This window comes from Mobula birostris, chromosome 19, assembly GCF_030028105.1.
Source record: "Mobula birostris isolate sMobBir1 chromosome 19, sMobBir1.hap1, whole genome shotgun sequence".
NCBI classification, from domain to species: domain Eukaryota; kingdom Metazoa; phylum Chordata; class Chondrichthyes; order Myliobatiformes; family Myliobatidae; genus Mobula; species Mobula birostris.
In genome coordinates this window covers 59,529,541-59,554,966 of record NC_092388.1, presented here as the reverse complement: position 1 = coordinate 59,554,966, position 25,426 = coordinate 59,529,541, and the positions used below count along the sequence as shown (strand labels likewise).

At 42.6% G+C, this 25,426-nt stretch overlaps 1 protein-coding gene across 2 annotated transcripts in view; it reads left to right on the top strand.

The window, feature by feature from the left end:
* cdyl (chromodomain protein, Y-like) overlaps positions 1–25,426 on the top strand; it is a 215,168-nt gene that overhangs the window by 149,384 nt on the left and 40,358 nt on the right. For both annotated transcript variants that reach the window (XM_072283677.1, XM_072283678.1), the window contains one exon: positions 7,500–7,756. In XM_072283677.1, coding sequence (XP_072139778.1) covers positions 7,500–7,756 — 257 coding nt within the window. The remainder of the gene's footprint in view (positions 1–7,499; positions 7,757–25,426) is intronic.

The following is a 25,426-nucleotide window of genomic DNA, read 5'->3' as shown; positions in this document are numbered from 1 at the left end:
AATATTAATTAAAGAGACTTGCTGTAATAATGGAGTTAGATTTCAATGTCATAAGACAGGATCTGGCAAAAATAGACTGGGAGCTGCTATTAGCAGGTAAGTTTACATTCATAGCTGGAAGTCTTTTAAAAGTGAAATAGCAAGCGTTCAGGGCCAACATGTTCCTTCAGGTGTGAAAAGTTAAAGTTGATTCTGGAGAACCTGAGATGTCAAGAGGCAGTGAGGTTTTGAATATATTTGGAAAATGGCAAGTAGTGGGTACTGAAAATAGATGAAGCCCTTTAATTTCAGTATGTGCTGGGAGTATACTTAAATTTAAAAGAAATTCGAGGGCAAAAAAGGGCCGTGAAATATCACTGTTTTATTGATTTTTTTTTCATTAATCTATAATATTGAGCAAAAGAGTAACTAGGAAAGAAGTAGGGTTCCTTGGGGACTGAAAGTACAATCGGCGTGTGGAGCCAAAGAATGTGAGTGAGTTCTTTTCATCTACAGTGCCTATAAAAAGTATTCACCCTCCTTGGAAGTTTTCATGTTTTAATGTTTAACAACATTGAATCACAATGGATTTAATTTGGCTTTTTTGACACTGATCAACAGAAAAGGACTCATTCATGTCAAAGTGAAAACAGATCTCTGCAAAGGGATCGAAATTATTTACAAATATAAAACACAAAATAATTGATTGCATAAGTATCTCCCCCCCCCCCTTAATACGACACAACAAATTATCACTCGTGCAGGTAATTGGTTTTAGAAGACTCATAATTAGTTAAATAGAGATCTGTTTTTGAAGACCTGTGTGCAGTCAAGTGTTTCAATTGATTGTAGTAACAATACACCTGTATCTGGAAGGTCCAACTGCTGGTGAGTTAGTATCCTGGCAAACACTACACCATGAAGACAAAAGAACACTCCAAGCAACTTGCGAAAAGGTCATTGAAAAGCACAAGTCAAGAGATAGATACAAGAGAATTTCCAAGACACCGAATATCACTTTATCATCAAGAAATGGAAAGAATATGGCACAGCTGTAAATCTGCCTAGAGCAGGCCATCCTCAAAAACTGAGTGACAGTGCAAGAAGGGGACTAGTGAGAGAATCCACCAAAAAGACCTACGACAACTCTGGAGGAGTTACAAGCTTCAGTGGCTGAGATGAGGGAGACTATGCATACAACAACTGTTGTCTGGGTGTTTCACCAGTCATAGCTTTATGGAAGTGGCAAAGAGAAAGCCACTGCTGGGAAAAAAAAACTCAACATGAAATCTTGGCTAGACTTTGCCAGAAGGCATGTGGGAGATTCTGAAGGTTCTGTAGTCTGTTGAAACCAAAATTGAGCTTTTTGGCCATTGACTAAACAATATGTTTGGCATAAGCCAAGCACTGTACATCATCAAAAACACACCATCCATTCTGTGAAGCATGGTGGTGGCTGCATTGTGTTATGGGGCAGCTTCACTGCAGCAGGCCCTGGAGGTGTGTGAAGGTAGAGGGTAAAATGAATGCAGCAAAATACTTTGAAATCCTGGAGGAAAACCTGAGCAGTCTGTAAGAGAATTGCGACTTGGGAGAAGATTTGTTTTCCAGCGAAACAATGACTCCAAGCATAAAGACAAAGTGACACAGGAATGCTTTAAAAACAACAAAGTTAATGTCCTGGAGTGGCTAAGTCAAACTCCAGACCTCAATCCAATTGAGAGTTTGTGGCTGAGCTTGAAAAGAGCTGTTCAGTCACAGTCCCCGTGCAATCTGACAAGAGTTTGAGCAGTTTAGTAAAGAAGAATGGGGAAAAATTGCAGTGTCCAGATGTGCAAAGCTGCGAGAGACCTGTTCACACACTCAAGACTGTAATTGTCAAAAGTGCATCTACAAATACTGACTTGATGGTGGTGAATACTTTGTGTTTTGTGTTTTATATTTGTAATTAATTTAGATCACTTTGTCGAGATCTGTTTTTACTTTGACGTGAAAGAGTCTTTTTCTGTTGATCTGTGTCAAAAAAGGTCATATTAAATCCACTGAGATTCGGTGTTGTAAAACAATAAAACATGAAAACTTCCAAGGAGGGTGAATACTTTTTATAGACACTGTATATTTATATAAAAAAAAGAAAGGCCTTGTAATTGCAGATATCAAGAATATTCCTGAGAATGTTAAAGTTTAAAAGTGGATGTGTTATATATCTTCATTATTACATGTCTTTAAGTTCTTCCAACTTTTTGTTGTTGCTCCAGATTTCCAGCATCAGCAGTTTCTTGTGCCTCCATATTACGTTTCTTAGCAGGTGTGTAGCAAAAAAGCACAAGCACCTAATAAGATGCATCTTAGACTGCTGTGGTGCAGGTGAGAAGATTGTCTGATGGAGCTTTGAATCTTCAGCTGTAAGGAAGGTACTAGGTCACTAGAGGCAGGAAATGTGGTACCTTTATTCATTAAGGGGTGTAGAGATAAGCCTGATAATTATTAAGTCTAATTTAAGTGGTGAGGAAATTATTGGAAAAAATGTTCTGAGGGACATGATTAATCTACACTTGGAAATATGAGATTTGATCAGGGGTGATCAGGATGCCTTTTTGGTGAGCGTTCATGTCTGATGTAATTTGGATGAGATTTTTGAAAGAGTAACAAAATATTAATGCTATTGATGTTGTCTTTATGGACTTCAGCAGATCTTTAACCAGGTCCCACCTTGAAGGTTGGTCCAGAAGGTTAGTTTCCATGGGATCCAAGCAAATTGTCTTGTTGACAGGAGTTGGGGTGATAGTAGATTGTTGCTTTTGTGATTGGAACCCTGTGATCAATGACATACCATAAGGATCAGTGCTGCAGTCCTTACTGTTAGTCATATCCGTTAATGTTTTGGATATGAATGTAAGAGGAATAATTAGTAATTTTTTTCAGATGACATGAAATTTATTGATGTTGTTTATAGACAGGAAGATAGCCTTGGGCTACAGTATGTTATTGATGGGCTGTTTAATGGAGCAATAGCTTATAGAATCTAAGCCCAACAGGTATGAGTTGACACACGCAAAATGCTGGTGGAACACAGCAGGCCAGACAGCATCCATAGGAAGAAGCACAGTCGACGTTTCAGGCGAGACTCTTCATCAGGACTAACTGAAAGAAAGATAGTAAGAGATTTGAAAGGGGGAAGGGGAGGGGGGGGGCGATCCGAAATGATAGGAGAAGACATGAGGGGGAGGGGTGGATCTAAGAGCTGGAAAGTTGATTGGCAAAAGGGATACAAGGCTAGAGAAGGGAGAGGATCATGGGACAGGAGGCCCAGGGGGAGAGAAAGGGGGAGGGGAGCGCCAGAGGAAGATGGAGAGCAGGCAAGGAGTTATTGTGAGAGAGAAAATAGAGAGAGGAAAACAAGGGGGAAATAAATAAATAAGAGATAGAGTAAGAATGGGAGGAGGGGCATTAATGGAAGTTAGAGAAGTCAATGTTCATGCCATCAGGTTGGAGGCTACCCAGACGGAATATAAGGTGTTGTTCCTCCAACATGAGTGTAACTTCATCTTGACAGTAGAGGAGGCCATGGATAGACATGTCAGAATGGGAATGGGACGTGGAATTAAAATGTGTGGCCACTGGGAGATCCTGATTTCTCTGGCGGACAGAGCGTAGGTGTTCAGCGAAACAGTCTCCCAGTCTGCATCGGGTCTCACCAATATACAGAAGAGCACACTGGGAGCACCGGACACAGTATATCACACCAGCCAACTCACAGGTGAGGTGTTGCCTCACCTGGAAGGACTGTCTGGGGCCCTGAATGGTGGTGAGGGAGGAAGTGTAAGAGCATGTGTAGTACTTATTGATATATTTCGTGAAGCTTAATAAGGGTAAGATGTATACCATGAGTTGTGAGCCCTGAGGAATAATGGAGAAGAGAGTCAACTTGGAGTAGAAGTCCATAGATCACTGAAATTGGCAACATTGGTAAATAAGATGGTGAAGAAGACATAGGACGCTGATCTTCATTAGCCAGGGCATTGAATACAAGAGCATGAAGATGAGTTACAAGTTCATAACACTTCAGTTAGGCTACAGATGGAAAATGGCCAGTTCAACATACCATACAATAGAAGAGACATGATTGTACCAAAAGGTGCTGAGACTTATCAGGATGTTGCCTGGGATGGAACATTTCAATTTTGAAGAAAGATTGGATAGACTAGATTTATTTTCTGTGGATCATAGAAGGATGGGAGGGGGGAAAACCAAACTGAAGTATACAAAATTATGATAGACATAGATGGCATGGATAATTAGAAACTTCTCATAAAACTGGAGGACATTGATTTAAGGTGAGGAGTAACAGAGAGGATTTGAGGGGAAAGAAATTAACACAAAGGATGATTGCATTCTTAAAAACATTACCTAAGAAGAGATGGAAGGAGGTGTTTACAATATTAAAGTACTTAATCTTGAATCACCAAGAAATTAAACGATATGGATCAAGTGCTAGTAAATTGGAATTGTATACATCGGCGCTTAATGGTCAGCATGGATATAATGGGCTAAAGGGCTTGCTTCTCTGCTGCATGGTTCCATAACCATATCTGAGAAAGAATAAATAATTTTAATGTTCATGTCAATGCCCTTTCAAGAAAATCATTTCTTCTGTTGTGATCTGGTCTTCTGGTTGGAGGCCAGCCCTAGGGCATTACTGCAGTAATTCTAGAAAATGGTGTTCGAGGTCAAAATATCTTCAACTGCTTTTTCAATGACTTTTCCATTAGGTCAAAAATTGGATGTTGATTAATGATTGTATAATATGGGATTATTTTCTTAGCAACTAAACAAATGAAGCACGGTGAGAACTGGCCCTAAAATAATTAAGCAAGGTAGCTACAACACACCTGACAACATCTCTAAGGCATAAGGCAACGGTATAATGTAACACACTGCTTGACTAGTATACATTCGTCACTTTCTACTACCAGTGCCAGATGGCTGAACCACCTATAAAACCTCCCAAAACCATAACTTGAGAAAGTGAAGGATTTCAGGGACAAGGGAAAATCAGCAACAGTAGTTTCTGTACAGAACATGTATCAACCTAACTGGAAAACATATTACCATTCTTCATTATTCATTGATCAAAATTCCAGACTCCTAATGTGACATGAAGTACTGCAATATTTCAAGAAGGCCATCAACACTGTGTTCTCAAGCTCATTATTTGTTTCAGTATCTGGTTGTTGCACACAAGCAAAATGAATATGGGAATGTTCATGAAGCTGCCTCGTCCCATTGGGAGGAGTTCATCATTACTCACAACTGGGTGTTGCAGGATTCAGGAGCTTTGGTCAGATCCATAGTCTGTCTTTGGTTTTGTAGTATACTGCTTCTGCTGTATACATGTAGCTTTGACAGATTGGTATTAATTTTTTTTTAGGCACTGCTTGGGTTTCACCTGGCATTCTCTTTTCACTCAAACAGCTTATTACATATGGCCTGTTTACCTTCATTAGTTGGTGCATTGAGTGTAAAAGTTGGTGAGTCATATTATAGCTGTATAAAATTGTAGATGGGCCAGTTTTGGAGTATTGTGCAAGTTCTGGTCACTGCATAAAAGGAAAGATGTGGAGGTTTTCGAGTGGATGTAGTGGAGCTTCATCAGGATGTTGCTTCGATTGGAGAGTGTTAACTATAAAGAGAGGTTGGGCAAACTTGGATTGTTTTCTCTGGAGCATCAGAGGTTGAGGGGTATCCTCCTATTGTCAGGTTTACCTCAACTGAGGGATTTCCAGTGCAAGTTGTTTCCATTCAAGTGGCAACTGGTAGAAATTGAAGAGATAAATTTTAAATAAGTACACCTTCAAAAATGATAGGAAGTCATGTCTGAAGTTCATTTTTCCAATAGTCATGTTACTTTTCATTGTAACCTTTAGGACCTTAAGTCACAAAGCAGAGGTAATCATGTTGCAAGTACTCATGCTACATTGATGATGAGGATCTTCGTCTAACAATATAAGTTTGGGAAGTTCTCTTTCAGGTTAAAGTTGCTAGTCTTCAATGGGAATTGCTATCCCAGCAACACTTCATTCATGATCTCATATGGTAAACAGCATGACGTTATAAACTTGATGTTTGTACTTGCAGCACATAATTTCTCCTTTCATTTGTATATTGAAAATAAAACTCTTCTTTTGTATTCCGTGTATATTGATGAAATAAAGTGTCCACTCTCTGAAAGATACTTGAGAGCTCAAGGCATCCTGGAAAATAAGTTATGTCCTTAGGAGATGAATGTTCAATATGTTTTCTTTCAGGAAAGCACCAAGCTCCAAATTGCTCAGCAGATTAAGCAAGAAACTTCCTTTCAGACAAGTTGTTTGGTAGGAGAGGGTCAGTTGTGTGTTCATTAAAATATTGGAAGACAATTTTATTATAAATAAATTAAGTTAATCTAGTAGAGGATAAGTACTTCCTGTGTATGCCTGGGGGTTGTGTTTCTTGAGCTTGAATACATCAAATAACTTGATATTGGGATTGTGCACATTAGAGTCATCATAATTTGTGCTTATATTGATTGGTTTGACCTTTTGAATTAGAATGCATTATTTCTACAAAACTTTGAAGTTTAAATGCTTCATTGGAAGAATGAAATAACTGGACATTATACCAAATAAACACAATTGAATATTGCAAGCAAAACTATAGCAGTGCTTGGTTAGGTTTGAACAAGCCCCAATGCTAAACCATTTAGGAGACCCACTATGATCTTCTGCCATTGTGGAGAATGTCAAGTTTGTGAAGGAAAGGTTGAGGGAGGGGCCAGGAGATCTGGGAACTGATACCTGGGAACACAAGTGAAGAGCTGATCTTTTGACTTGGAATGATAGAAGAGCATCAGAAGGTCTAGATAGAGATTGGGTGATCGAGACCTGAGTTATGTGAAAATTCTATTTTTCTAGGAAATGTGGCAAGGAAATCAGAGGTTTGACACAGTGGGTGTGACAGAAGCAATTGGGAATGGGATTAGTATCAGTTGGACAAGAATACAGTTATCTCCAAGACAGAAAAGTAAAGGACATGCTACCTGGAGGAAGGCAGCCATCTCAGGTTCAGCACCAGTTCAGTTAAAGCTAAATCCTATAATGCTGCAGCAGGCGCAACACTCTGGTTAAGGATCCCTTTTTTGTTATTAGTGATCTTATTACTAAAAGCAGAAATAATTTCTGATAATATTATACAGCATATGGCTTCACTGCACATGCTCTGTGCTCCTGGAACTGAGCCTCCTGTACATAGAGCATATGCTGGCAAGGATTCCATCCCATGGTTTCTGCACTCTGGTATAAATATTCCTTGAGGACTAAAATATATTATTTTGAATATTATTACTGGTTTTTACTAATCTTTTTAAGACTGCCAATCTGTGGTTTTAAGTTCACATTCTGATTGGACAATTAACTTATAGAGAATACTGCATGCTCCTCTCATGGATTTTAAAGCATAAAATCTCATTCTTCATCCTGCAGGTACTCCTACTTTCTTGGACACTTTGGGGGCTAATGGTACAACGACTATTCAAAGTTCAGTAACAGGAGTTACGGGAAACAAAAGGAAATTTATTGATGACAGACGGGACCAACCTTTTGATAAGAGATTAAGGTTCAGTGTGAGACAAACTGAAAGTGCCTACCGATATAGGGATATTGTTGTCAGGAAACAAGATGGGTTTACACACATTTTACTTTCTACTAAATCATCAGAAAATAATTCCCTAAATCCAGAGGTAAGTAGTTCTTTTGTTGCTTTTCTCTGAAGAATTGATTTTAATTTGTTAATTGTTATCTTGACAACTAGCATGAAATTTGCATGCTTAATTGTGAGCAGAATGCAAATTGAAAGATAGAAATTGAATCCACATTCATTTGTAATTTTTGTATTTCCGACTGAGTTCTTGTTAGCTAAGTTTGTTTCCATGAAACTATGTACCAAAAATGAGTCAGTTTGAAATAAGAGAAATGGAATGGCACTATAAACTGAAGGGCTTGTCTGTTTAGTTACTTGAGGTTGTGTGCCACCTGAAGGTCAAACTGTGCTATTGAAACATTAAAGTAATATTTATAACTCCAAAATATTTAGTAGCTAAGTTTCTTGTGGTTAATTCCTGACTTTAATCTTGCAGTAACAAAGTGAATCTAGAAATATCTTTAGAAATCTGATGAGGACTTGCACTAATTGCAAACTATTTTCCTAATTGTATGAGGTGATCGCTACCTGACTTATCAAGTTTGCTCAGCTGTTCACTATAGTCTTGGCTTTAAATCCACTGAAAATTTACAAATTCGGCATCATAAGGAGCTGTTTAGATTTGCCATAATGCCAAGACTCCTTGTCCTAGAATGTCGATGACTTTAATGTCTAAGAATCTGTCTGCTTCAGCTCTGAATCAATAGAGCCTGCAAACATGATAAAATACTCTTGTTCCCATTATCCAAGGCATCACAAACCCAGATAGCCAGATTATAAACCCAGCACTCGAGTGCCCTCATTACCATCTCGGGTGACTTCAACCAGGTTGCCATGGCTAGAACACTGCCCAACTTCACGCAGTATGTGAGCTGTACAACCAGAGGGGAGAGGACTCTGGATCTGATGTACGCTAACGTTAAGGATGCATTTCGCTCCTCTTCCCTCCCCCCACTGGGAAGGTCAGATCACAACCTGGTGCATCTAAAACCCTGCTACATGCCTCTGATGAAGAGTAAACCTGCAACCTCGAGGACAGTGAGGAAATGGTCGGAGGAGGCTTATGAGGCACTCCAGGGTTGTTTTGAGGTGACAGACTGGCAGGCACTCTGTGAGCCACATGGAGAGGATATTGATGGGCTCACAGAATGCATCACTGATTACATTAACTTCTGTGTGGACTGCAATGTTCCGACAAGAGCTGTCCTTTGTTATTTAAATAACAAGCCATGGGTGACAAAGGACATTAAGGACATCCTGAACGCTAAAAAGAGGGTGTTTAGAGATGGAAATAGGAAGGAGCTGAGGGCAATACAGAGGGACCTGAAAGCCAGGATCAGGGAGGCTAAAGACAGGTACAGGAGGAAGCTTGAGTGGAAACTCCAGCAGAACAACATGAGAGAGGTCTGGAGGGGTATGAGGACCATCACTGGGTTTCGGCAAACCAGCAACAGAGGAGCTGAAGGCAGCGTGGACAGGGCCAATGAACTTAACCTGTTCTTTAACAGATTTGACATTGTGACCCCTGCCCATACCCCACATGAGCCATCTATTGTCGGCCCCCAACCAACACATATTCCACTCTCCCCTCCTACCCCTCCTCACAGTCCCCCACCCTGCTCTCATGACTATACCCCTCCCCCACACAAAACCACCACGGTGGACTTCACGGCTGAACAGGTGAGAAGACAGCTGAAACGTCTCAACCCAAGCAAGGCTGCAGGACCGGATGGTGTCAGTACTAGGGTGCTCAAATCCTGTGTCCCTCAGCTATGTGGAGTACTTCGCCATGTATTCAACATGAACCTGAGGCTCCGGAGGGTTCCTGTACTGTGGAAGACGTCCTGCCTCGCCCCTGTGCCGAAGATGCCACGCCCCAGCGGCCTCAATGACTACAGACCGGTGCCATTGACCTCCCACAACATGAAGACCCTGGAGAGACTTGTTCTGGAGCTGCTCCAGCCTATGGTCAGGCCACACTTAGATCCCCTCCAGTTCGCCTACCAGCCCCGACTAGGAGTTGAGGATGCCATCATCTACTTGCTGAAACATAGAAACATAGAAAATAGGAGCAGGAGTAGGCCATTCGGCCCTTCGAGCCTGCACCGCCATTCAGTATGATCATGGCTGATCATCCAACTCGGAACCCTGTACCAGCCTTCCCTCCATACCCCCGATCCCTTTAGCCACAAGGGCCATATCTAACTCCCTCTTAAATATAGCCAATGAACTGGCCTCAACTGTTTCCTGTGGCAGAGAATTCCACAGATTCACTCTCTGTATGAAGAAGTTTTTCCTAATCTCAGTCCTAAAAGGCTTCCCCTTTATCCTCAAACTGTGACCCCTCGTTCTGGAACCATGTCTACGCCCACCTGGACAAGCCAGCGAGCACTGTGAGGGTCATGTTTTTTGACTTCTCCAGTGCGTTCAACACCATCTGCCCTGCTCTGCTGGGGGAGAAGCTGACAGCGATGCAGGTGGATGCTTCCCTGGTATCATGGATTCTTGATTGCCTGACTGGCAGACCACAGTATGTGTGCTTGCAACACTGTGTGTTCGACAGAGTGATCAGCAGCACTGGGGCTCCATAGGGGACTGTCTTGTCTCTCTTTCTCTTCACAATTTACACCTCGAACTTCAACTACTGCACAGAGTCTTGTCATCTTCAGAAGTTTTCGGATGACTCTGCCATAGTTGGATACATCAGCAAGGGAGATGAGGTTGAGTACAGGACTACGGTAGGAAACTTTGTCATATGGTGTGAGCAGAATTATCTGCAGCTTAATGTGAAAAAGACTAAGGAGCTGGTGGTAGACCTGAGGAGAGCTAAGGTACCGGTGACCCCTGTTTCCATCCAGGGGGTCAATGTGGACTTGGTGGAGGATTACAAATACCTGGGGATACGAATTGACAATAAACTGGACTGGTCTAAGAACACTGAGGCTGCCTACAAGAAGGGTCAGAGCCGTCTCTATTTCCTGAGGAGACTGAGGTCCTTTAACATCTGCCGGACGATGCTGAGGCTGTTCTGTGAGTCTGTGGTGGCCAGTGCGATCATGTTTGCTGTTGTGTGCTGGGGCAGCAGGCTGAGGGTAGCAGACACCAAAAGAATCAACAAGCTCATTCGTAAGGCCAGTGATGTGGGGATGGAACTGGACTCTCTCACTGTGGTGTTTGAAAAGAGGATGCTGTCTAAGTTGCATGCCATCTTGGTCAATGTCTCCCATCCACTACGTAATGTACTGGGTGGGCACAGGAGTACATTCAGCCAGAGACTCATTCCTCCGAGATGCAGCACAGAGCGTCATAGGAAGTCATTCCTGCCTGTGGCCATCAAACTTTACAACTCCTCCCTTGGAGGGTCAGACACCCTGAGCCGATAGGCTGGTCCTGGACTTATTTCATAATTTACATATTACTATTTAACTATTTATGGTTCTATTACTATTTATTATTTATGGTGCAACTGTAACGAAAACCAATTTCCCCTGGGATCAACAAAGTATGACTATGACTATTATTACAAATGGTAAACAGCTGGGGATCCAGCACAGATCCATTTGACATTCCACTTGAAAATAACACTTCCTAATCTCAGTTTTGTACAAACTAGCTACTTCTCTGTCCATGTTGATGTACAGTATTATTCTAAATACCATTAGCTCCTACCTTGCTTTATATGGCACTTCAGTGAATTCATTTTAGAATTCAGAACACTTCATGTGTAGTCATGTCCTCAATAATGGATTCTATCATTTTTCCCAATAATGGATTCTATCATTTTTCCCAATAATGGATGCAAGGCTGATTATGCTATACTGCTCTGCTTTCTGGCTCTCTCATTTGAAAATTGATGGAATGGTTGTAGTTTTCCAATTTACTGGAACATTTCTGAAATCCTGGAAGTATTGAAAGATCAGGGCCAAAACATCTCCTGTAATAGCTTCCTTAAAAATCATTGGAAATAGACCTTGAGGTTCAAGTTAACTTTTAGTTCTATTACTTTTCCTAATGCATGGTTTTCAGCTATTTGCTTTTAAGTTCCTCCCTCTCTTGTGCTTCCTGGTATCTTATTCTTAATTCATTTTTTTGTATCCTTTATGAAACTAGAACAGTACAGTGCAGGAAAAGGCATTCAAAGTTGGCCAAACTAATTAAGTTAATTATGTCTAATTACACTAATCCATTCTGCCTGCACATAATCCATGTCTGTCTATTCACCTATCAAGGGGCCTCTTAAATACCTCTATTGTATCTACCTTCTCCACCAGCCCTGGCAGTCCCCCACCCCTTACCACCATATACACTTACCCTCTAGTATTGGACATTTTGACCCTGGAAGGAAGATACTGACTTTGTAAATGCGTTTCATAACTTTATAAACTACTGTTGTGTCTCCCTTCAGCCTCTGCTGCTTCAGAGAAAGCAGCTAGAGTTTTTCAATCTCTCCTTAAGACGCATACACTCTAATCCAGGTAGCATCCTGCTGTGCACCCTCTCCAAAGTGTCCACAACCTCTCTAGAATAGGGCAATGGAATCTAAATGCAATACTCCAGATGCACCCTAACCAGAATTTTATGAAACTGCTGATAACTTTCTGATTCTTGAACTTAATGCCTTGATTAATGAGGGCTGGCATGCCATCCATGTACCTTCTTTACCACCCTATCCACTTATGTTGCCACTTTCAGGGAACTTTGGACTTGTGTCTCATGTTCCCTCTGCACAGTAGTGCTGTTAAATGTCTTGCCATTAACTGTTTACATTAGATCTCCTAAAATATAACCTCAAGCTTGCCTGGATTGAACTCCAGTTATTTCTCCGCCCATATGTGCAGCCAACCTATATTCCACAGTATAGTTTGGCATTCTAAATAATGCAGATTTCCACCAATCTTTGTGTCATCTGCAAATTTACTCTCTACCTATCCCTTTCATGTCCACATTTAAGGTGTGTAAACACACACATCTCAAAGGCAGAGGTCCTAGTAAGGATCTCTTTGGAGCAGATCACCAATCTGAGTAAAGTGCATCGACCACTACCCTCTATCTCAGCGGTCCCCAACCACCGGGCCGCAGAGCATGCGCTACCAGGCCGCGGGGAAACAATATGATTTGGCGATATGAGTCAGCTGCACCTTTCCTCATTCCCTGTCATGCACTGTTGAGCTTGAACACACGCGAGGTCATTACGCGCACATCATCCATGTCAGAGCGGGAAGAAGATCAACTCCTCGAGCTTGCAAATGATGGCGGGCTGAAAAGTATGTTTGACATAACATCTCTGCCGGCATTCTGGATCAAAGTCAAGGCTAAATATCCTGAGATAGCCACGAAAGCACTGAAAACGTTGCTTCCATTTCTAACATATCTCTGCAATGAATGCAACGAAAACTAAATTGCGGAATAGACTGGACATAAGGAACCCCCTTCGAGTATCGCTGTCTCCCATCACCCCTCGATAGGACCATCTTGTTGCAGGAAAACAAACCCAGAGCTCCCACTAATTCAGCGATATTGGTGTGTTGCAATGATTTTATATGTTCATACGGGGAAAATATGTGCTGTGTGTTTAATATCCAAATGTCACTTAAATTGTTATGATGCTATTGACTGATAGTGACTTGTATAACCATATAACAATTACAGCACGGATCTCGGCCCTTGTAGTCTGTGCCGAACGCTACTCTCATCTAGTCCCACCAACCTGCACTGAGCTCATACCCCTCCATTCCTTTCCTGTCCATATACCTATCCAATTTTTCTTTAAATGATAATATCGAACCTGCCTCTACCACTTCTACTGGAAGTTCGTTCAATACTTACTTCAAGCTCCCCTGTCCTCCCCTGATAATTGACTTATCACTATATTCATGCGAGGAAAATATGCGCTATGTGTTTAATATTAAATTCGTTAGATAAATCCTTTTAGAAGTGAAATTGAGTGTATTAGCCCCTTATCACCTATATTCCAGTCATGATTAACACCCCACCCCCCCCCGAACAGAATCACCAAAAACGATTTGCAGAGAAAAAAATCGGCAGGTACATGCATGTGCACTGGTGCCTGCGCAAGGCTTCATGGTTGTTGTAGTCTTTCTCGGGGTAAACACAACTTTTTTTTTGGCTGCTAGTCTTGTCCGTTGGCAACCCTACCCTACCTCCCCCACCCCACTCCCCGTGTCGGCCGGTCCGCAAGAATATTGTCAATATTAAACCGGTCCGCAGTGCAAAAAAGGTTGGGGGCCCCTGCTCTATTTCATATGGGCGAGTCAATTCTGAATCCAAATCTTAATTTGGATGAGCCTACCATAAGGGGCCTTGTTCACTGCCCTTCTATCAGACAACATTGTCTGCGTTACCTTTGTTGAGCACTTTTGTCCCTTCCTCAAAAAGCTCAAATCATATCATCTAGTCAAGAGAAAGAAAGTAGCTTACTTTAGGTTTAGGAAACAAGGATTGGGCAGAGCTCTAGAGAGTTACAAGATCACCAGGAAGAAGCTTAAAAATGGACACAAAGATTGGTCTTTAATGAATACTTTGCTTCAGTATTCACCAGTGAAAGAGACCTTGACAATTGTAAAGATAGTGTAAAACAAGCTGATATTCTGGAACTTAACAGTGTTAAGAAAGAGGATGTGCTGAAACTTTTGAAACCGATTAGGATAGACTGTGGTCAGGCACGATATACTTCAGGGAAACAAGGGAGAAGATTGCAGGGCCATTGACGACTATCTTTATATTCTCACGAGTCACAGAAATATTTACTCCTTCCTTCAAGAAAGGGAGTAGGAATAACCCTAGGAATTATAGAGTCTTAAACCAGTGGTGGACTAGTTACTGGAGAAGATTTTTAGAGACAGGATTTATGACCATTTGGAGAGCATAGACTGATTAAGGATAGTCAGCATAACTGTGAGGGGCAGGTCATGCCTCACAAATTTTAGATAAGATTTCCAACATAGGCTCCTTCAGAAAGTGAAGAGGCATGGATCCAGGGAAACCTGGCTGTGTGAATTCAGAATTGACTTGCCCATAGAAAGCAGAAGGTGGTTGTGGATGGACTGTATTCTGCTTGAAGGTCAGTGACCAGTGGTGTTCCACAGGGATCTGTTCTGAGATCTCTGCTCCTTGTGACTTTTGTAAATGATTTGGATGAGGAAGTAGAAGGGTGTGTTAGTACGTTTGCAGATAGTGTAGAAGGTTGCCATGGGTTACAACAAGATATTGATGGGATGCAGAGCTCGGCTAAAAAATGGTGGATGAAATTCAACCCGGAAAAATGTGAAGTGATTCAATTTGGAATGTTGAATTAGAAGGCATAATACAAAATTAATGGCAGGATTCTTAGCAGTATGGAGGAACAGTGGGATATTGGGATCCAGATTCTCAAAGACATCGTGTAAATTTATAGGTTGTTCAGAAGGCATATGGTGTATTTGCCTTATTGGTAGGGGTATTAGGTTCAAGAGCCATGAGGTAATGTTGCAGCTCTATAAAAACCCTTCTATAAAACAGTTCTGGTTGTTTCATTATAGGAAGCTTTAGAGGGGCTGCAGAATGCTGTCTGGATTGCAGCGTGTGTCCTACGAAGAAAAGGTCTGTGATCTAGAGCTTTTCTCTTTGGAGTGCAGAAGAATGAGTGGCCATTTGATAGAGGTGTGCAAGATGATAAGGCATACAGTGCCTAGGAAAAAATATTCATCCCCCAACCCTTTGTTCACATAAGTGAGTATTACAACCAGGGATTTTGATCAGTTTAACTAAGAATTTTTATTTGTGAATCACATGCTCCACAGTGGAGCCCAAACAATGGAAAATTGTAAAGCATGAAAAATTCAAAAACTAAAGTGTGAACAGTTCAAAACTATTCATTGTGCAATACTTTGTTGAACCACCTTAGCCTTTTTGGATAAGTCTCTGTTAGCTTTGCACAATGTAATGCCTATTCCTCCTTGGAAAGTTGCTCAAGCTGTGCCAGGTTAGTTGAGGAGCAGAGGGAAGCAGAGATGGAGAGCAATCTTGAGGACATACCAGAGATGTTTGATTGGATTAAGGTCAGGACTCTGACTGGGCCTCTCAAGGATATCAATTTCTTTCATTTAAAGCCACTACATGGTTGCTCTGGCAGTGTGCTTTGGATCATTGTCCCGCTGAAAGACAAACAGTTTAAGTTCTCTGCCAGAGGCTAACAGGTTTTATCCAGGGTTTCTCTGTATTTAGCATCATTCATCTTCCCATCAATCCTGATCAGACCCCAGTCCTTGCTGCTGAAAAGCACAGCATGATGCTACTTCCACCATACTTTACAGCTGGGAATGTGCCACCTTCTGATGCACAATATTAGATTTATGTCAAACATACTGCTTAAAATAAAAACTATATACTTGACCATAACAACTTTGTTAAATGTCACTTAGAAGATGCTGTAAAGATGTGGAAGAAGGTCTTGTGGTGGAACTTTTTGGGCTCAACACCAAATGGTATGTGTGGCATAAATCTAACACTAATTTTGAATCTTTAGCTTTTCATGCTTTACAATTTTCCCTGTTTTTTGGGCTCTACTGTGAAAAAAGAGCATGTAATGCACAAATAAAAATTGTCAGATCCCCGGTTGTAATATTCATTATGTGAACAAAGGATTGGGGGCTGAATACTTTTTCAAGGCACTATTGGTAGAGTGGGTAGCCAGAGAATTTTCCCAGGGTGGAAATGGCCAATACAAGGGAGCATAATTTTAGCAATCAGGACAAAAGGGCCTATACAGTAGTATTATATTCTACATTCTATGTATATTAGTAGCATATGACCCGTACAGCAATTACTTCCCCTAGTTCAGCTTCTTGGGGTACTTTTTTCTACAAGTATATTATGAGCATAGAAAATTTTAGCATCTATTTTCATTTATTGTAAGTTTACTTCTGTTATTTGCTTTCTCATTTTTTTTTAAGTTAATCTTTGTTGGCCCTTTAAAAATAAATACCCAACCCCAGGCTTGCAACTGTTCTTCACAATATTATACACCAGTTCTCTTATCCTTGGTGTTCCTTTCCCTTTGGTTAGCTACAGATGGATCTCTTTCTTTTGTTGAATCAAGTCTCAAAGTGCATACCTTTGTTGATAACTACAAAATATTTCTTGAAATGTCTGTTGCTGGTCAGCTATCATTATCCTTTGTAATCCGGATTTATAATGCACCTAACCCGTCTTTTCCTTTGTGCCTTTGTAATTGTCATTATTTAATCTTAAGACTTTGTCTGCTCTCTTGGCCTGATGTTACAGATGTGTTTTTTGAGAACAAGGAAGTTCTCTGGTTTATTCTTCACTGAACATCACAGAATTGTATTATCAAGTTACTACCAGAAAACACACCTTTTTCTCCCCTTCACTCTCCATTCCCCACAAGGATTGCTCCCTTCTTGATTCCCTTGTCCATACATCCCTCCTCACTGATCTCCCTCCGGTACGTATCCCTGCAAGCGACAGAAATCTACACCTGCCCATTCACCTCCATTCAGGGCCCCAAACAGACCTTCTAGATGAGATAACACTTCACCTGCGAATCTATTGGAGTCGTCTACTGTATCCAGTGCTCACGATATGGCCTCCTTTACATATGTGAGACAACATAAATTGGGGGATCACTTTGTTGAGCACCTCCAAAAGTGGCCAACCATTTTAATTCCTATCCTCATTCCCATTCCAACATGTCAGTCCATAGCTGCCTCTTCTGCCATAATGAAGCCATTCTGAGGGTGGAGGGGCAACACCTCATATTTTGTCTTGGTGGCTTCCAACCTGATGGCATGAACATTAATTTCTCCTTCCAGCAATCCGCCCCCCCCCCTTCTATTTCCCACTCTAGCCTCTTGGCTCTTCTCTTCACCTGCCTATCACCTCCCCTGGTGTCCCTCCTCCTTCCCTTTCTCCCATGATCCACTCTCCTCCCCTATCAGATTCCTTCTTCACCAGCCCTTTGCCTTTTCCACCTATCACCTCCCAGCTTCTTATTTCATCCTCCCTTCCCCACCCACCTGGCCTCACCTATCACCTTCTAGCTTGTCTTCCTTCTCCTTTTCTCCCCCCCACCCCTTTATTCTGGCACCTTACCCTATCTTTTCCAGTCCTGATAAAGGATCGCAGCCCGAAATGTCGATTGTTTATTCGCTTCTGGAGATGCTACCTGACCTGCTGAGTTCCTCCAGCAGTTAGTGTGTGTTGCTCTTGATTTTTAGCTTCTGCAGAGTCTCTTGTGTTTATCATTATCATTTTTTTTGACAATCTACTGTGTGCAAATTGACTGAATTTCAGAAGTACTTGCTGGCTGGAGTGCTTTGGAACATCCTGATAGGAAGCACACACAAAATGCTGAAGAAGGAACTCAGCAGGCCAGGCAGCATCAGTGGAGAAGAGTAAACAGTCAATGTTTGTGTGTGTTACTTGAATTTCCAGCATCTGCAGATTTTCTTGTGTTTGTGATTCTACGTAAATGCAAATTTGTCTTTCATTCTGTTAACCTCAATGATATATTGTGTGATTTACTAGTTTTTATGCTTTTAATTTTCCCTTCCAGTTAACTATATTTTGTAACATCCTCAAAGTTCAAGGAGTTCCACGTCCTATGCAGATTACTTTTAGATTTTTTTTTACTTTTACTATTATAAGAAAGCAGTATTAAAGATTTGTTAACAATCTCTATTTTTAAAATTTAGGATGTTTTCTATTAAGTTAATTTTTTATCCATCACATTTATATCTTCACACTTTAAAACATTTACAGAAGCTGAGTGAGCATTTGTGGTGACCTTAATCTTTCAATTGTTTCTTGTACATGAGTTTTCAAATCAGTTTACAGGAATATGTTAATATTCTTTTCATTAAATTGTTACCATATCAGCATCTGGTACTTGTGTGGAATCTCTAACATAAAAATCACACAAAGAAGTGTTATCAGATTATAGCTAACTCCATTCTACCAAGAAGGTATTTGGGCAGATTTCTTTTTTTTAAAAAAATACCTTGGTTGTATTAGGTTTTGGTCATATAACCATATAACAATTACAGCACGGAAACAGGCCATCTCGGCCCTTCTAGTCCGTGCCAGCTCACGCGGTTAACCTGTCCCCCAGCAAAATGACTCGGCTGACCTACCCCCTCACCCACATACTTACTGGGGGGAGGGGGCGGGAATAATAGCAGCTTACAACAACTACCCAGCCACTCTATACACCCAAGGACTCATGGTCAGCCTCCATTCACCTCCTCAGGCCTGGACTATGGCTCAGTATTCTCCCCCCCCCCCCCCACCATGGCTCTCCTTTGCACCCCTTCCCTCCTCTCCGCCCGAGGATGTAGCCTTTCCTTTACTATCCTCCACCACCACACTCATTCCCCGACCCCCCCCACCCAGTTCAACCTGTCCCATCCTATTCTCCGGACCTGCAGATCGCCCCCCAGCTCTGAATCCTACCCTCGCTCCCTCTACCCCCAGTTATGGACTCCCTCTTCCCTGCCTCCTCCTTCAACTCCCCAACCCTTTACTTTCTCTACCATATGTCCCATTCTCCTTTTCCTTCCGACTCCCTCCACCCTGCTCTAGCAGCACCCCCTCCCCCCCAACCTCCCAGCTCCAGCACGCCAGACAATGAGGTGTTAAAGAAGTTTAGGGAATTCCACAGCTTGGACACTGACAGCTAAAGGTGAGGTCGGTGACAATATGTGTGAGTCTCAACTTTAGGTAAAGTATGGCGTCAGGATGCTGATCACTCTTGTTTAGTATTTTGAAGTTGGTTTCTTTTGTGATGAGTAGATCTAGGTTTTATGTTTCATGTTCATAAACGTTGTTTTACTATCTTTATTCAAAGGAGCATTTTGCATTAACTTGGATCTTTAGTTTCTGTATATTCAGGGCTGGATTAAGCTAGTGTAGAGCCTGTAGCATATGTTATAAAGGGGCCCTAAATTTTTAAAAATGCACATAAATATTAAAACATAAATTATTTACTTGCATAGTAAAGTAATACAATTTTTTCATTTGCGACACAGCCAGATAATACGACAACTGTCTGACACTTCAGTAATAGTATTACTTACATGTAGGTATCAATTTCAAATGTCAAAAGTAACAAAACTACAATTTAAAAGTTAGATTTTGTAGATTTAGCATGAGCAAATTTGTTGATGATACTTGAAATGTCTATTTCATGCAGAAGTTCATGTTCAATGCTCATTAGAGTGAGATTGTTCAATCTGTTTTGACCCATGGTGCTCCTTAGTTCATTTTTAATCCTTTTCAGTTTTGAAAATGAACGTTCTGCACTGCAGTTGGTAACCATGAGTGACGAATAGATGCGCAAGGCTTTTTCTACATTTGGAAAACATGACTCCAAAGAATTGTCAGTTATCAAACGGAACAACTGTAACTCTACAAGGTCTTGTTTGGTGCCAATATGAGAAGCAAGATCAGTTTTCAACAGTTCAGTAAACTACACAAATTCTTCATTAAGACTTCCTTCCAGATCCTCCGGATATGATTTAATAAGATTTGATGACCTTTTTACGATCTCTTCAGGTGTAAACGACTGTAACTGATGAAGGAATCCAAAAACACCATTCACCTTTAGATAAGCTTTCTGCCTTTTTGACAGGGCAGAAAACAAGCTGTCGATAATGGCAAGAAACGTTGGGCTTTTAAACTTCTGAGAAGGTGTTTGAGATTCAACAAGTGGATCGGGAGTGCTGGAACCACTGAAATCGTCATACACGCGATTTTGCTTGTGTTTTCTTTAAGTTTGCTGTTGATCATCTTCATACTTAGTCAGATCCTTGGCTTTTTGCCTAATGTCTGGAAAAAGTAGACTGCATAGCTTAAATATATCCATGCAAGGATTCATAGAGTGCACAAGCTGTGTTCGAGTCTTGGCCAGAAGATTGCAAGGAAACACTGGTCATTTGAAAATGCTGTAATACTTGATCCCACTATATGACCATTATTCCTGTTTCCAACTTCTTCATGGTTGAAAGTAGTCCATGAGTCTGTTGTCGACACTCTGCCTTCTGATCATTGTTATTTGAAATGTCACCCAAGACTTGTTTTATTGCAGAAAAGCTGTGTAAAAGTGCTTTTGTTGCATCTGCACGAGCTGACCACCTGGTATCTGATATTCTTTTCACAAAGGGCAAATGAGCACTGCCATCAGATAATGCAGCAGAAAGGAGAGCGCACCGATAAGTAGAAGCAGAAAAAAATATGTACAGGCTTTCTACAAATTGAAAGAAAATTAATGTTTCTTAACAACATTCAGCAGCACATTTTCCAACCAAATTTAGTGAATGTGCAAAACGTGGAATGTAATCCGCAAACTCATTCAGCTCTTTAATTCGTGCTTGTAAACCACTATACTTGCCACTCATGTTGCTGGCATTGTCATAACTTTGACCACGGCAGTCTTTTATATTAATGTCATTTTCCTTTAAAAAGTCAAGTAAACTTTGAGCGAGCTGTTCAGCACTATGACTTTCCATATCCAAAAACTTCACAGATCTTTCATCTGGGCCAGACGGCAAAACATAACGCACAGTCAAAGTCAGCTGGTCCACATTAGATATATCTGAAGTAGAATCCAATGAAACAGAATAAAACTTGTATTTTGCTGGCCCTGACGCTAGCAGGCATGAACTTCAGATTGCAGCCCCTGCCATTGATCTTGCCGGCTCCAACACCTCAGGGCATATTCAAAACCCAGACTCCAGCAATGACCATGGACACCTTCAAAGCGATTGCACAACCACCAACTGCAACTCCAGCCTTGAGCTCCAGGCCGGGTCTTCGAGTGCTGCTGTTGTGACTCCCGTCTCCCCTTCCCCTACCACCACTCTGCAACCCTGTCTCCCTCAGATCCCACCGTCAGCTCCTGGGCCCTCAGAGGCTCCATCTTCCTCTCACCCCAACCCTCCCCTCTCCACTGACACCCCCAGCCTCCCCCCTCCCCCCTCTGATCCCAGCTCTCATCCGCGCCAGGTCTTTACCATCCCCTCCGACCTTCAACTGTCTGAGGCAGAACGCTCTGTCCTCAGTAAGGGCCTCACCTTTGTCCCTCTTCGCCCATACCTCAGCGAGTTCTGCGTTCGCCATGATGCAGAGCTCTTCTTTCTCCGTCTCCGAGCCTACTTCTTCGGCAAGGACTCTTCCACCCCCACCAATGACCCCTTCTCCCGTCTTCAACCCTCCTCCTCTTCATGGACATCCCACTCTGGTCTTCTGCCTGCTCTGGATTTATTTATTGCTAACTGCCGACGGGACATCAACCGTCTGGACTTCACCACACCTTGTTCCCATTCCAACCTTACTCCTTCGGAACGCTCTGCTCTCCACTCCCTCCGCACTAATCCTAACCTTACTATTAAACGCACTGATAAGGGGGGCGTATTGACCTCTACCTTGCCGAGGCACAGCGACAACTCGCGGATACCTCCTCTTATTTACTCCTCGATCGTGACCCCACTAAGGAGCACCAGGCCATTGTCTCCCACACCATCACCGACTTTATCCACTCAGGGGATCTCCCATCCACTGCTACCAACCTTATAGTTCCCACACCTCGCACTTCCCGTTTCTACCTCCTACCCAGGATCCACAAACCTGCCTGTCCTGGCAGACCTATTGTCTCAGCTTGCTCCTGCCCCACCGAACTCGTTTCTGCATACCTCGACACGGTTTTATCCCCCCCTTGTTCAATCCCTTCCTACCTATGTTCGTCACACTTCTCACGCTCTTAAACTTTTCGATGATTTTAAGTTCCCTGGCCCCCACCGCTTTATTTTCACCATGGGTGTCCAGTCCCTATATACTTCCATCCCCCATCAGGAAGGTCGCAAAGCTCTCCGCCACTTTTTGGATTCCAGACCTAATCAATTTCCCTCTACCACCATTCTGCTCTGTCTAGCAGAATTAGTCCTTACTCTTAATAATTTCTCCTTTGGCTCCTCCCACTTCCTCCAAACTAAAGGTGTAGCCATGGGCACCCGTATGGGTCACAGCTATGCCTGTCTTTTTGTTGGCTTGGTGGAACAATCTATGTTACAAACCTATTCTGGTATCTGTCCCCCACTTTTCCTTCGCTACATCGACGACTGCATTGGCGCTGCTTCCTGCACGCATGCTGAGCTCGTTAACTTCATTAACTTTGCCTCCAACTTTCACCCTGCCCTCAAGTTTACCTGGTCCATTTCCGACACCTCCCTCCCCTTTCTAGATCTTTCTGTCTCTATCTCTGGAGACAGCTTATCTACTGATGTCTACTATAAGCCTACTGACTCTCTCAGCTATCTGGACTATTCCTCTTCTCACCCTGTCTCTTGCAAAAATGCCATCCCCTTCTCGCAATTCCTCCGTCTCCGCCGCATCTGCTCTCAGGATGAGGCTTTTCATTCCAGGACGAGAGAGATGTCCTCCTTTTTTAAAGAAAGGGGCTTCCTTTGCTCCACCATCAACTCTGCTCTCAAACGCATCTCCCCCATTTCACACACATCTGCTGTCACTCCATCCTCCCATCACCCCACTAGGAATAGGGTTCCCCTGGTCCTCACCTACCACCCCACCAGCCTCCAGGTCCAACATATTATTCTCTGTAACTTCCGCCACCTCCAACGGGATCCCACCACTAAGCACATCGTTCCCTCCCCCTCCCCCGCATTCCGCAGGGATTGCTCCCTACGCGACTCCCTTGTCCATTCATGCCCCCCCCCATCCCTCCCCACTGATCTCCCTCCTGGCACTTATCCTTGTAAGCAGAACAAGTGCTATACATGCCCTTACACTTCCTCCCTTACCACCATTCAGGGCCCCAGACAGTCCTTCCAGGTGACGCGACACTTTACCTGTGAGTCGGCTGGGGTGATACACTGCGTTCGGTGCTCCTGATGTGGCCTTCTATATATTGGCAAGACCCGACGCAGACTGGGAGATCGTTTTGCTGAACACCTATGCTCTGTCCGCCAGAGAAAGCAGAGTCTCCCAGTGGCCACACATTTTAATTCCACATCCCATTCCCATTCTGATATGTCTATCCACGGCCTCCTCTACTGTAAAGATGAAGCCACACTCAGGCTAGAGGAACAACACCTTATATTCCGTCTGGGTAGCCTCCAACCTGATGGCATGAACATTGACTTCTCTAACTTCCGCTAATGCCCCACCTCCCCCTCGTACCCCATCCATTATTTATTTATATACACTCATTCTCCCCCTCCCCCTCCCCCTCCCCCCTTTTTCCCCCTCCCCCTCCCTCCTTTTTCTCCCTCCCCCTCCCTCCTTTTTCTCCTTCCCCCTCCCTCCTTTTTCTCCCTCCCCCTCCCCCTCCCTCCTTTTTCTCCCTCCCCCTCCCCCTCCCTCCTTTTTCTCCCTCCCCCTCCCCCTCCCTCCTTTTTCTCCCTCTCCCTCCCCCTCCCTCCTTTTTCTCCCTCTGACTATACTCCTTGCCTATCCTCTGGGTTTGTTGGTTCCCCCCTCCCCCTTTTCCTTCTCCCTGGGCCTCCTGTCCCATGATCCTCTCATATCCGTTTTGCCAATCACCTGTCCAGCTCTTGGCTCCATCCCTCCCCCTCCTGTCTTCTCCTATCATTTTGGTTCTCCCCCTCCCCCTTTCAAATCTCTCATTAGCTCTTTCTTCAGTTCGTCCTGATGAAGGGTCTCGGCCCGAAACGTCGACTGTACCTCTTCCTGGAGATGCTGCCTGGCCTGCTGCATTCGCCAGCAACTTTGATGTGTGTGGCTAATACTTGTATTTCTTCACTTCACCAATAATGTGATCCAGTATGCTGGATCCAATCAGATTGATGAATTCCTCATGTTGTTTTAGATAGGTATGATTTATGTCCCCTTCCTTGGTTTGCATGAGCATTTATACCACGACACAGCAAGGAGCCAACATCTCCTTGTGTGCAAATCTGCACACACATACTGTACCATGCAGCATGCAGCTTCCCTGACATGAAAACAACAGCGTTGCCAGATCATCGTTGTTGTGGCGTGGATGAAATCACAGAGCGTTGCGTTACCGGTAGGTACAAGGCAGTTTCTTTATTCGACAAAATAAAGTTACAGCAGGCAGAGATCCCTGGCAGAACAGGTCTAACTACCTTGTGATTGAGGCTCGATGTTTATTTGCTAAACACAAAGGACAGTTCATACTTACAAGTATAGACAATTCTTTGAAGTTTTCACATCTTTTAATTAACTTCATTCTGCTGGTGCCAGTATGCCTAAACTGGCATTCATGGCCTTTAGGAATGCAAGTTAAGATCCATAATACGTTATTTGGTATGTTACGTGCTAAGATAGAGGACAATTCATATTCAAAAAGCATAGATATGGTGTCTTCGCAACTACCTGTAAATTTAGCGTTCTTGTCTCAGAGGCACCAGAGATGCATTGTTACAAATGAAACTGCGTTCACAGCTTTTAGGAAATGCATTGTTATGAACTCAATCCATAGTACTTGGTCAAAGAACAGAAGACTGATGGCTGAAGTCATTTATTTAAGTGTAAATGAATTGTCTACCCAAAACTCACTCTTAACAGTCGTGAGAATACAGTGAGATGCCGATTTCACCAGACTGCAGCTTGCAAGCATTTAGTGCGGGCGGGGCCCTCAAAAATGCGGAGCCCGTAGCATATGCTACTTTTGCTACTAGGTTAATCCGACCCTGTG